This window comes from Magnolia sinica, chromosome 12 (genome assembly GCF_029962835.1).
Source record: "Magnolia sinica isolate HGM2019 chromosome 12, MsV1, whole genome shotgun sequence".
NCBI classification, from domain to species: Eukaryota; Viridiplantae; Streptophyta; class Magnoliopsida; order Magnoliales; family Magnoliaceae; genus Magnolia; species Magnolia sinica.
Window position 1 is genome coordinate 58885506 of NC_080584.1, and position 13308 is coordinate 58898813.

Below are 13308 nucleotides of genomic sequence, written 5' to 3' on the forward strand. Positions count from 1 at the left end.
AGTCTTAGAACTCCTAATGAAATCCAGTTAAATAGGACAAGTATTTTAAGTAACGGAAAACTGGAAGGATTACACCTATGTGAACGTAGAAATGATGCTGCTTCTTATGAGAATTAGAGTTATCTCAGAGTCGTTCATAAAACAGGATAAGCATATGGCCATTAAAAGTTCTAAGCGAGTAATATGAAGGAACACATAACGCAGAAACTATTATGTGTGTAGTACTTTCGGTTATGTCATTAAGGAATAACTAATTTAATGCTGTGACAATTAGAAATTTCAAAATAACTTTAAAATACTTATACTAAGAAAAGATTCAAATCGCCAGATATCTTTCTCTATGCATAATAACTATTCTTCATCTTTGGCAGATATTTTCTATTGTTTTAAAAAAACCAGTGAGTGATTGTTGAGATTTGTGATTTTTTGAAAAAATATTTCAAACATTTCAAAATTTCAGAATTTTGCCGCCAAAACGATTTTTAAGATTTTCAAATAGAAAAGTTCGGTGTGTGCTTTTGTCCCACAATGAAAATGATAGGAGAAGATTTAGGGTTTATATGTGGATGGATGTGCGTGTAGTATTCTTATGTGGAGCTTTGGAGATTGAGACATTTGTGTTGCGTGTTCCAGTGCGAACGCACTGGAACACACGCATGCACATGCGCGCACGCTCACATACGGGCACTGGCACGGGCATGGGCAGTGTGGCTGTCGTGGCGCTAGTTGGCGTACTTTGCACTTGAAATCCACAACGGTTTGAAAACGGACGGGCCATGATGATCCAACGGTCAGATCTTTCGATCCGACGACCAAAAACGATTGAAATTAATGATCAACGGTCAAAAACAATTTTCAAATGTTCTAAACCATTAATGGCCACCAAGCAATGGTCCACTCACTGGTGCCTATATAAACTAGACCATTTCGGTCCAAATTTCATCAACTCGAACAGAAATCTCACCCCTTCCATTAGAACAGAAATCTCACCCCTTCCATCAGATCCTCCACAGTATCTCCTTCGTAGAATATTGTAAATGCATCCGCTATTTGATTCTGCTAGAAGATTTGTTGCATTGAATTGTTCCTAAGTAGACCCATCGTGATTGATGCATGTCGGATCCAGACAGGCTTGTCTTATCTTTGAAGCAATTTGCCGGTAACCCATCAGCAATTGATAAGGGGTGAATCACGCTTTAAGGACAATGTATATTTTTACGTGATTCAGCCTAGTGAAACCAAATAATCGAACTTTATTTCATTTTATTTTTCACTTTTTGGTATTTCTAACACTCTCTCTCTCTCTCTCTCTCTCTCTCTCTCTCTCTCTCTCTCTCTCTCTCTATATATATATATATATATATATATATAATTGTTTCTTTTTCGTGGACTAGGATCTGATTTCTACAATTTATAGCTTTTTTCTATACCGTATTATGCCAATATTGCCAGGCATGGTGATGTGATATATGTCGTGACTCAAAAGGTTCAGTACTTGATCTTGTTGTCTCTCTCTCTCTCTCTCTCTCTCTCTATATATATATATATAATTGTTTCTTCTTCGTGGACTAGGATCTGATTTCTACATTTTATAGCTTTTTTCTATACCGTATTATGCCAATATTGCCAGGCATGGTGATGTGATATATGTCGTGACTCAAAAGGTTCAGTACTTGATCTTGTTGTCCCTCTTGGCAATAGTTTGATATCTAGAGGGCGCTTATTGTGACAACTGGGGCATCCATAATCCTTTTTCATCCCCCTTAGCCCTCTATCTATGCAGATTAGCTGGCCGTATGATGCATCCGACTCAGTTGACCGCAGGCTTAGCAGGATACAAGTGAGACACCTTGCAATCGGACACACCTCGATTTGTATTTTCCATATGATCGGCAGACGCTGCTACCTAAGGCTACAACGACTGACCATGTTCATGCTTAGAGAGACATGCTTCATCGATGTACGATACCGGGCAGGCCCTTCAGGAGCTAATGCTAAGGAGAAGGATTACAATGACAACAGTGATAATAAGAAGCATTACAATGATGTAACATGTCCCTCATTTTTCTAAAGGTAGATAAGTCTTTTCACTTCATATGTATTAATGTTTTGTTTTCTCTATTTGAATTATTAATTATATAAAGATTTGATGGGCACACTTGTATTTATACTTTTACACAAAAGTAGTATTTATTCATGTAACGCACTAAAATCTATCACGGAGGTCAACCTCAATGCCACATTGCTACAGACGATTCCTATATACAACATAGATAAGAACAATAATTACAATTCAAAACATCAAACAATGCATTATCATTCTACATCACATACATTTTTCAATTAAAACAAAAATATAGTCAATGACCCCTGGTTAGAACTCAATCATTCTTCCACTGTATTACTGTAATACACCTAAAAAGGAAACTATAATAGCTAAATAAAATCAACCTTCTATAACTCCGCTTCAACTGCACTCTTTAATTAATCCTGATCCTGAAATTGAAATGTCTCAAATATGAGTGAACTGCGAAGCTAGAAGAAAGATCCAAACTAATTTTTAAAATAAGTACTTAACAAAAATAGGAATAAAAAAATGGTAAGTTTTCAAATATAATGGCACTAAAAATGCATCATAACAATAATAATAATCCTAAATTGACGATTTCAAATAAGATGGGTTTTCAAATGTAATATGAGAGTTTTCAAATGTACTTGGTCAGTGGTTTAATTTGGCCTAGAAATGGTTGGGCTGGGCTAACTCAGCCAGCCAATGGTAGAAGACAGGCCCATCTATGTTTTGTAACTTGTTGTTTCCCTTGCCAACCAATGGATATGAGAAAAAGAACCCTGAAACTTTAGCAAAATGGGGATGGAAATTGCAGGTCACTGATTCTGGAAAAAGAAAATTCGGGATATGGTTGCTGGATGCTTTACATACGCAATCGAACAGAACATCAATTCCTCTTATTCATCCCAAACATCCATGGTCCAAATTCTTTCAATGTAGAAAAAAACATAGAAAAAGACAGAAAAATAATAGATTTTACAATGAATTGCCCGAGTGGTGTGGCAACGGGTCAGCTGGACACAGACCTATCTTTACCCATTATATTAAAAGTTGGGCCTGGGCTCAACCTTTGCACTAATCAAGCCTCTGATTTAAGGGCAAGTCTGCCCGTTCACCTCACATGTGAGTTTCTTGGGCTCGATTTGGGCCTTAATGGACAAATTTTCAAAACAAAATACTGAGCCGATGGGCTCATGTCCGAACCATTGGCCTCTATTACAGGCCTGAGCCCAACCCTTATGAATCCAGAATTGAAACCTGATGGAGCAGTTTGGCTGATTAGAGGTAATACCCCTAACGAAGCATACCTTATTGAGAAGAATAGTTGAATCAAAGGCCATTTGCGCCCAGAAAGAGATGAAGGATTGATTCTTGCCAAGCACTTGATCTGGACACTCATAAAGTAGGACACCACAAGCATTTCATAGTGAAACAATTAAGTCAGTCCATTGTTCAAGTGGGCCAGTTGCGGAGGTCGAATAAACACCGTTGGTGTTCATTTTCTGACGCGGGAAAGGATGTGATGAGATCGATCAGCATCTTAACTCAGGAATAACTACTCCAAATCCATGGAACTTCTCTGGACTCCTCACAAAGATTTATCAGATCCATAAGGGATGAAAATAGAAATAATTTTTAATAATTCAAAATAAATTGATTGATGATTAAAAAAAAAAAGAAAAAAGAATTACAATCCTTCAAATAGCAAACTCAAACCTAGGAAAAAGTTTTAGACTCAAACTCCAACAGATCAAACTCCCTAGAAACATGACTTACTATAAATAGTAAATTCCTATTTATAGACTGTCATGATTCCTACTAGGTTTCATGGTTTTGGGCCAAAAAAATAGTAAGTTTCCAATTTGGCCTAACCATGTTATTCTCCTAATTTATCTAAGCTCTTTTCATGTTGGGCACAACTCCTAAGACTCAAAGATAAAAATTTATGATCAAACTAAATAGTAAAAATGAAAATAAAATGGACTTTTGATGATATGATGGAATCTCACAATTCCAATGTGGTCCACCTGGCATAGTGGGTTGGTTGGCTAAAATAGCTTCTCTCACCCCAAAGCCGTCCAAAAACTCATTCCGATTTGCGAGATACGACTGTTAAGGTTCTGATGGTCTTGATCACATCTGCCTCTGATTGGGCCTATTCTGGTCCATCTTTTCCATGAAAGTATCTGCGACCCACTCTCCATCGTTTTCCCTTTATTTGATAGACAGGCCTCAATCTGCATTTGAGAAGAGGAACGAAGTTACATTCATGAATATCTTAAAGTGGTTGTTTGGATGGTGTTTTGGGAGGAAATTCACACGCAAGTCACTTGCAATTTATAAGTCACAGGCAAAACATCCAGAAAGTTTCATGGAGCTAGGGGTGAGATCTCTGCAAGTGACTTACAACTGAATCACTTTTAAAAAAAAGTCACAGCTTAAAAACTTTTGAGCAATGACCAGTGATACATCTTCCTTCCTTTTTCTTTTTTTTCTTTTTTTAAAAAAAAAGAAAAAAAAAAAAGAAAAAAGAGTGGGCTCTTGCCACCAATTCATTAACCACAGAAATTTACAGATCTTCAGGCGGGTCCCAACAAAAAGAGACGGGCCTCGCCTATCATATACACCCTGATGGAGCTAAATACAGAAAAGAAAAACTGCAACTGGACAGAGAAGCAACTGAACGAAACTTGGAATGAGCCCAAAGGCCAGCGGAACACCGCTGGAAAAACGCAAAAAGAACTAAGGCTAAGGATTTCTGAGAGTCCCTAAACCTGTTTTATCAAGAATGAGCAATCCCTTCACCATCCTCGGCAGGAGAGAAGGGGCATGAAAGATCGTTTGTGGGCATCCTTCGCTAGCTATCCTCGCCAAAGCATCGGCCACTGAATTTCCTTCTCGATAGATGTGGGTAAAAGATAGATTGAGCCTCCGCCTGATTAGGTGAATTGCACCCATGATGTGCCAAATGTTCCAGGGAGTGGGAGCTGAAGGATCCGTAGCCGAGGCTGCTATGAGTTTGGAATCTTATTCGACAACAATATTGGATAGCCCTAGGTTAGAGCAAATGATCAATCCATCCAACATGGCTTGAGCTTCTGCAAAATTGTTTGAAGTTATCCCGTAACTTCTCGAGAATGCAAAGATGAACCGGCCATGGCAAGCCCTACAAACTGCCCCACCACCGCTTTGGCCCGGATTTCCTCTCGAAGAACCGTCTATGTTGAGCTTCAGCCACCCTAATGGAGGCTTGGTCCAAGTGACAAGAATAGGCTTTCTTCGAACAGACAAAGAGGGATTGTTAATTTTGAGAATCTGAAGGGTAATTGATTCAGACAGATTTCTTTTCAGGAGCGTTAATGGAGGGGGCGAGCTCTCTCAGCCAACATGTAACTTTATGGATGATTGAGGTAGCCGACATAACTTTACCCTCGAACCGGGTCCAATTTCTAGTAAGCCAGATTTCCCAGGTGATTAAGGAGGGAGTTAAACCAATGAACGTCTTAAATCTAGGATACCAATAGAAAATAGGAATGAATCTGAAATTCAGGATTAATAGTAGACTGAGTTTCAACACTGAGGTCATGGTTCAAGTGCCCGTTGTGGGTGTGTAAAAAAAAAAAAAAAAAACTGTGCTTTCCTTAAAAGATGATTTTTTACGTACCAATGTGGCCCACCTAACTCTAGAGCATGTTAGATTTGTCGCGTGTTCTACCTAATGACCAATGCCTATCAGAAGTCCAAATGAAAATGCATCTTGAAACAGAGTAAGTTCCTGTTTGGTAGATGCATGAAGCTGATCCTGTTTTAGTTAACAGTGATTTTGTATTAAGAGATCTTGATCTCTAATACATAATAAGTTCATGTTGACAGTGATTGTGCATTAGAAATCAAGATCTCTAATATATAATTACCATTAACTAAAATGAAATCAACTCAATTTTAGGTGTCTACCAGACAGGGCCTATGGCTTGAACATTTACCTTAGTAAAGTCACTGTTCAGTCTTGAAGGAGTTCATGGATGCGTGATTTGATGGTTTCATCTTCCCACTCCAATCTGTCAATCCGTTCCCTATCCATTCCTTCAATCTTCTCCAGTTTCAGTAAACAACAAGGTCCGATCGGAAGCTTCTTCAGATCTGGACAACCACACACCTTGAGATACTCCAATGATGGCAAATCAAGAACCAACCTGTCTTGGTTGAAACTTGTGAGCTTTTCGAGCTTATGTAGAGTCAGAGTCTTCAGCTGATGGAGTGGGCCCTGATCTGCTACTTCTTCTTCGTCCTCATCCTCGTCTTTTGCAACTATCACGACCATGTTAGGACATCTTTGTACTTTGAGTTCTTCTAATTGCCTGAGACTGTGAGCTAGTTTCATGGATAAGAGTTTCTTCATGCCAATACAATGATATATGTTCATCTTTTGCAGGTTTTGGAAGGTTCGCCACGGTTTTATTCTGATAGCCGGCAGGGATGCACTTCTTTCAACCCTCACCATCAACTCACCCACGTTCGAGATTATTTTCTCTAACATATCACAGGCCTTTATCTCAAGTCGTTCCAGTCGTTCGAGCCTCTGAGCTTGACAAGGGGAGAAGAGATTTTTCATTATGTTACATCCGCCAACGTGTAGTTCCTCTATGTTCCCAAGTGTCCCAAGCGGTATTTCCCCCTTCCAGATGGTCGTTAGTTTCGGCAGACGTTTCAATTGCAAAGCTCTTAATTTGGAGACCAATGCACACCCTTCCAGAAGCCCATCATAGTGAAATACTTCTTGCAGCTCATCACATATGCCTACCTCAAGCTGTTCCAGATTGTGTATGTTTTGCAGCAGATAAGAAGGCAAGATGTTGATCAATTTCTCACAATGGTAGATTCTTAGGACCTTCAGGTTTATAAGTTAGCTGGGAGTGGCCCATTGCATATTTCCTTCAAGTTCTTCATGTGATCAATTGATAACTCCTTCAATCTCTCGAATCCAATCTTCGAGGACTCTTCTATTTCAGTTACGAGATATTCAATTTCATCACCATTTGTGATTGAGAGACTCTCCAAGTCATTGAATCCGCCTTCATGTAACTGGATGAGATTCTTGACACCCTTGCAAGACTGCAAATTCAGCTCCTCCGTTTTCCCCAGTAGCAGATGTACCCAATTCCGGACCTGATTAGATACATTGAGGCGCAGACTCTTCGGGAAGGCACTGTCGACATAATTTCCATCAATGCAGATGCAGAATTTCATTAGGTTTCTCCAATGCCTGGGAACATCTTGAGACAGACATTCTACGTTTTCTACATGGCATTGTAGTACATTCAGGCAAACCAAGGATGCTAGCTCACCAAAGCTAGCATTGCTTTCATCTCCTTTTCTGTCGACCTCCCACTGGCTAAAGCTTCTTCCCATATACAATTCTTCTAAGCGGGTTAGCTTCGATATCACATTACACGGTACCCTTTTTAGACGGTCGGTATTTGACAAATCCAAGAGCCTTAGATTGGCTAAGCTTCCTATTTCTTTTGGGAGTTCAGGTATCCTAGTCCTATTTAGGAGCAGTATTTCAAGCTTCTTCAACTCTCCCACTAGAGATGTCTTCTAACGATCGGCATTTTTGCAAAGAAAGCATCCGTAGGTTCCTCAGGCATGGTAAGGATGGCGGCAGTGATGAAATGCGAGTATCTTTTAGATCCAAAACAGCAAGAGCTTTCATCCTTTCAAAGAAGCTATCTGGGATATTTGTCAAATGCCAGTTTTTTTGCAGTAGCAAGGTCTTTAATTGAGGGCATTTTGGCCGATCGGGAAGTATACTAATTCTGTTTTTCATCAATGAAATGCGCTTACATTCTTTTAACTTCTCCATTTCTGGCCACTCCCTCAATTCTAATCCAACCTTTACTAGCGACCCATGCCCATCTTTCGATGCGACCGAGATGGCAGCTTCTCGAATAGTATCACGCATTTTTACAAACCTGTCACGATAACCATCCAACAACAAGCAAGAAGATTTGAGCTTGTCGACGAAGATATATACTCTTCGTGATGCTTCTTCCAAAGAGCTCACATCGTTTAGGAAACCTTCCCCCATCACATATGTTCTCAATTTATCCATATGAATGTTGTAATCTTCAGGAAATAGACAACAAAACAAGAAGCACAGCTTGGTTTCCTGGCTTTCTATACTATCGAAACTCAGCATTAGAGATGAAAAGACCTTTGTATGCATACCTTCAATGTCTGCGGGGACAGATCTCTGTAATTGCGTCAATGCATTTGTCCAAATAAAATGGTCCTTATCCCTCAAAGCCCTTCCGACGGTGACAATTGCGAGGGGCAATCCCCCACATTCCCTTGCAATTTCTGTCGCCACGGTGAGGAAGTCTGGGGATTCAACAACACTGCCTGCTTTCTTTTTGAACAAATGCAACGAATCGTTCTCAGATAAGACCTCAACCTTGATCTTCGCTCTGCTCTCCATCGATCCACATACATCTGCGCTCCGTGATATCACCGCAATTTTGCAACCGGTGTGGTCAATTCCATAAGGGATCCCAACCTGAGTGAGCTCCAGCCGTTCCCATAAATCGTCCAAGATGATGAGCACTGTCTTCTCTTGCTTGAATCTCTCGGACAACCTGGCCGCTCTCGTCGATTCGGTCTCTTCCTTGAGCTTCAGGCCTAGATGCTCTGCTATCTCGACTTGAATCCTTTTCAAATCGGGATTCTTAGACACAGTAGCCATCAAAACAACATCATAAACCTTCTCTCTTCTCACCCGCCTTCCTACTTCTTTCATCAATGTCGTCTTCCCTACACCTCCCATCCCAAACACCCCAACAGTGTAAGTTTCCTCGTCTTGTAATGCCTCGATGACCTGCTCCATAGCTGAATTTGTCGACTCAAAAGCCTCGAAATCTCCAACTGGTGTAGACACAATGCCGGGAAGAGGAAGATGGCGCGAGATTGCACTGAAATTTCCTTCTTCTCGTAGTTGCATTGCAATGACTAGCGTCTGTGACGCTTCTTTGCCTAGTTGGTAATGCCGACAACACCAACAACACCAAGCTTTCAAACTTCTCTCTTTTTCTTCAATGGCTTCAAATAATCTGTCCATGTCTGCTTCGATATCATCTATCCTTTTCAGCCACTCGATCACTGCCTCAGTTGGTTCTTCGGATTGCCTACGCGCCTCATCTATCGATTTCTGTATGTCGATTCTCTTTGCTTTGAGATAATTTGCTTGGCTTCTCAGATTTTCAATGTTCCTTCTGTACTGAACAAGATAAGAGATCTGGCGCTTGAAAGGATGAAATAGACACTTCCCAACTTGAATCACCGGTGCAGCTAATTTAGCCAAGATTGCAAAAATTTCCATGGTGGTCTTTTTTTTTTTTTTTTTGAAAAAAGAATTTAAGCGAAGAAAACCAATGAAATTGAAAAGATTTTTTGAAATGGCTCTCCAATCTTGCAAGCAAAGCACGAATTCAGAAGGAAGCACCTCTACGCACTTGTTTTGAATAAGGTGTGGTAACCATGAAAAATGCCAACGGGCCCACTCCTGTGCACTCGCTCCTTGTGCCCCACTACGTGATGATCCAGACCGCTCATGTGGAAGTTCATGATGCCCTCACTACTGGATGATCCAGACTGTTCATGTGGAATTTCACGATATGGTGAAGCCACCGTGAAAAATCTCACCCATTAGAGATACAGTTGTCAAGACAATATTAGATGAAAACAACGGCCCAAAAGAGCATCACCAAAAGAATGTACGTCAATCAAAACCATCCAAATCCTGGGTACCATTTTCGTCATTGATAACACAAAATTACACCAAATGTCTGGTCCAGATTGTCCGTGCATAGCAATCTAACGGACAGATAATAAATAAAATATTGAACGAGTCACATTGCACAGCTTACAATCAGCTTGATTCCAGGAAGATCAGCTAGATTTTGTGGAACCCACCATCTGTAGTGATTAGATGTAGGTAATTGCATCCTAATTACGCCGTATCCAGGTGGATGTGTATGGGTCCCATGCTCTGCCAACCAATCAAATGACTTTTCAAATAGTCGGCCTGTAGCTAATCTGGTCCGTCCAAACGATCGGTTCCATCGTGGATATCTCCAATCATGAAAATGAAGCGAATCTACTTATCAGGTGGGCCAAACTGTAGAAATAAATGAAGAACCATCTATCCGAATCTAGATACACTTTTCGGCCCATCAGATGATTGCATTGGCCTGATTTTTTAATTCACACGATATCACCATTAGGATAACTATTTTCACGGCTCAGATGTCCTGCATAAGAGGCTGTATGGTAAGCTTAAGGTACCTACGACCGCACCTGATGATTTCTCAATTTTTGTCTTTCATTTTTAATCTTCACCGTTTATAGAACTATGGGCCAACCACAGACATTAATTCACGCCGACAAATCAGCGAACAGACAAATGCATTGACTAACTACGGTGGAGATTTATCCACTGTACAATAGGCTATGAAGATCTCGCTGTCGGACATCTTGGATGTAGTGGACCTGGAAAATCTCGCTGATCGGACGGTTCTACAATTTTAATTGTTTGGTATGATATAGATAGATAAAACTTTATGATTAATGGTTCAGATTCAATAGGAGAAATGAGATGAGAAAACGATCTGAACAAGCAGTCTATCTCATCTTGGCATGTTTGATGATGATCTTCAATCACGGAGATCCCTTCCACGTTGACCATGGAATATAGGAGTGTCGAGATGAACGGTCTGGATCAAGACCTGGGTGCCGGCAGAAGGTGCGTGCGTTTAGAAAGTGAGCCTTCTGGAAAACCTTGTGTCCAAATCCGAGAGATGGATCAATAACAGCCGTCCATCAGCGTCTTTTAATTCCCCACTGAATATTGAACAGGTAACTGACGTGTTTTTTTGAGCTGCGGTCACTTTGGCAGCACCAATTGGACGGTTAGGATCGTTCCAACTGCATTCTAATGCAAGAAAAATAAAGATGATATCATTGATGCTACTTCCCATCTTGAAATGTGAGAGGAAAAATGGTAGATTCAAATATCTCAATTTAGAACTAATTGTGCTGGATTGATTCATCCAAGTGTATACTTCTTTCTCTTTTCTTTTTCTTTTCCTTTTTTCTTCTTCATCTCTTTTATTCTTTTGGTATCCTCTCATTTTCTTTTCTTTTCTTTTCCCCGTCCCCCTCTCTCTCTCTCTCTCTCTCTTCTTTTTATCTCTTTACTCCTGCTAAAAGCAAAAACAAGATTAGTAGCACATTAAAGTTGGACCAGTGGACTTTTTCTTTACCCTCCATTTCTCTTTATATATATATATATATATATATATATATATATATATATATATATAGATGTTGAAGATCTTGCTCGGATAACCGAGAGAATGTAATTTCCGGTTCATAACTCTACACCGGCACCCTAATTTGGACAGTTTAATTTGAATTACAGGTATGCCACGTGTTCAAATTTTAAGTAATTTGAATTACTATGACAAGAAGTGAGAATCATGTATCAACGAGTGGCCCTCACATGAGGGGGTGAAATATGTGATATCTGCATAACTTGCATGGCCTCGGTGTACTCTACTTGATTGGAGGAAGAAAGTTAGCTTTTCATTGATAAGTTAGTGATATATCCTAACTGATGAACGGATGAGATCTCTCACACATGCAATCACCCAGAGGTACGGTACATTATGTAGGAGCCGCTTACTTATATAATCATGACTGGAAAGAAAAGGGGAGCGGATTAGGTGTTAATTTAGTAGGTGTTTCCTGGCCACACATCCATGCCTTCCACAAGTCTTTCCAGCTCATTTTAGGGCATGGTCCTAAAAAATGAAGAAGATCCAAATCAAGTGGTCTACCACGTCACACAAAACAGTGGTCATTGAATGCCGCCTTTACCGACGGCTTATTGGGATTTGCTGACAGGTAAAAGCCTTCCCAAGGCCTACCATTACAACTCAGACGCCAAATAAACATTTTGGTAGTGCCACCATTAAAGACCTCCCGAGGGCCTACCACAATGTTTACTGTCCATCCAATCTGTTGGCAAGGTCACACAGACCTGGATGAAGGGAAATCACAAATATCAGCTTGCTCCAAAACTTTCATGGCTACCGAGAAGTTTTTAATGTTAGGCATTTAATTCCTACTGTGTGGTCAACTTGAGATCTGAATTTGCTTTATTTTTGGGACCATACACTAAAATGAATTACAGAAACTAATGAACGGTGTGGATATACAACACATAAATCAAGGTGAGCCCACGGTCAGAAAAAGCCCACTAACGTGTTACCCCGGTATAACACTTAATTCGCTGCCAAAGAGGGCAGCCTGCGTTGAACGATCTACTGGGTTAGCTATTTCCACACTTGTGCGAGTGCCATGCACTTCCAACCATTGATCTAATGGCCTCTGTGTATGGTTCATGAGTCTAGAGTTGGGCATCGGTCTGAGTCAGATTAGATTGGGTCTAACTCGATCCAATCCAAAATCTCAATGGCCTGACCCGAACTCGATCCGATCCGGGACTGAATCTAGGTCACCTGACTCGAACCGATCCGAAATGTACATGGCCTGATCCGATCCAAGACCGACTGGGTGAGGAAAACTGAGGTGGATCGGATTGGGCACTGTTCGAATCGGTTTTGATTTATTTTTTATTTTTTTTAAAATTTAAATTACTAGGACATCTCAGTACATGCAATCCTTCCCTTCTCTAACATTCACCTTGATCAATGCATGATACATCTCTCTATTTATTGGAATTACAACACTCACCAAATGCACGAATACTTCTGTCCCTTCAGCATCAACTTCGTCACCCAACCAACCTAACACACTGGAAACCACCCTCTTGTTTGGCCTCCATCCTTCATTCCTTGGAAATACCGAAATCGCTCTCTTCATATATTACACCGCCTTCCCCATCTCACCCTTCTCTACATACGTTAAGGCGATGATCCCATAACTATTCGGTATCAGGGTCCGCCCCTCCTTTACCAACCGTTCAATCATAGTTTTTAACAGAAACCGATAAGGAGCACATTGGGGACACGGAAATCATAGCCATTTCCAGACATCTCCCACTCTTTCAGCAATGACTCGACCTCTTCTAGCTCGCCAAGCTTCACCAAAGACCTGAGAATCGTACTGGACTAGGCAGGAAAACAATACTAAATATATATTAATAAAAATATTAGACC

General features: G+C 40.4%; 2 protein-coding genes across 2 annotated transcripts; both read right to left on the minus strand.

The window, feature by feature from the left end:
• Nucleotides 1-3733: 3733 nt before the first annotated feature.
• LOC131221437 (probable disease resistance protein At5g47260) lies at nucleotides 3734-6968 on the minus strand. The gene is made up of 2 exons (XM_058216688.1): nucleotides 6055-6968; nucleotides 3734-4308 (listed from the first exon to the last, which is right to left on the minus strand). Exon 1 carries the CDS (start codon nucleotides 6681-6683, stop codon nucleotides 6072-6074), a length of 612 nt encoding a protein of 203 aa, XP_058072671.1. The 5' UTR covers nucleotides 6684-6968; the 3' UTR covers nucleotides 3734-4308; nucleotides 6055-6071.
• A 666-nt stretch (nucleotides 6969-7634) lies between these two features.
• LOC131220095 (probable disease resistance protein At5g63020) lies at nucleotides 7635-9446 on the minus strand. Its single transcript, XM_058215065.1, has one exon. It carries the CDS (start codon nucleotides 9444-9446, stop codon nucleotides 7635-7637), a length of 1812 nt encoding a protein of 603 aa, XP_058071048.1.
• Between the last annotated feature and the right edge of the window lie 3862 nt (nucleotides 9447-13308).

Bases quoted from the DNA above. Each gene is read 5' to 3' on its own strand.
- LOC131221437 (XM_058216688.1), bottom strand. From the start codon at position 6,683: ATGAAAAATCTCTTCTCCCCTTGTCAAGCTCAGAGGCTCGAACGACTG.
- LOC131220095 (XM_058215065.1), bottom strand. From the start codon at position 9,446: ATGGAAATTTTTGCAATCTTGGCTAAATTAGCTGCACCGGTGATTCAA.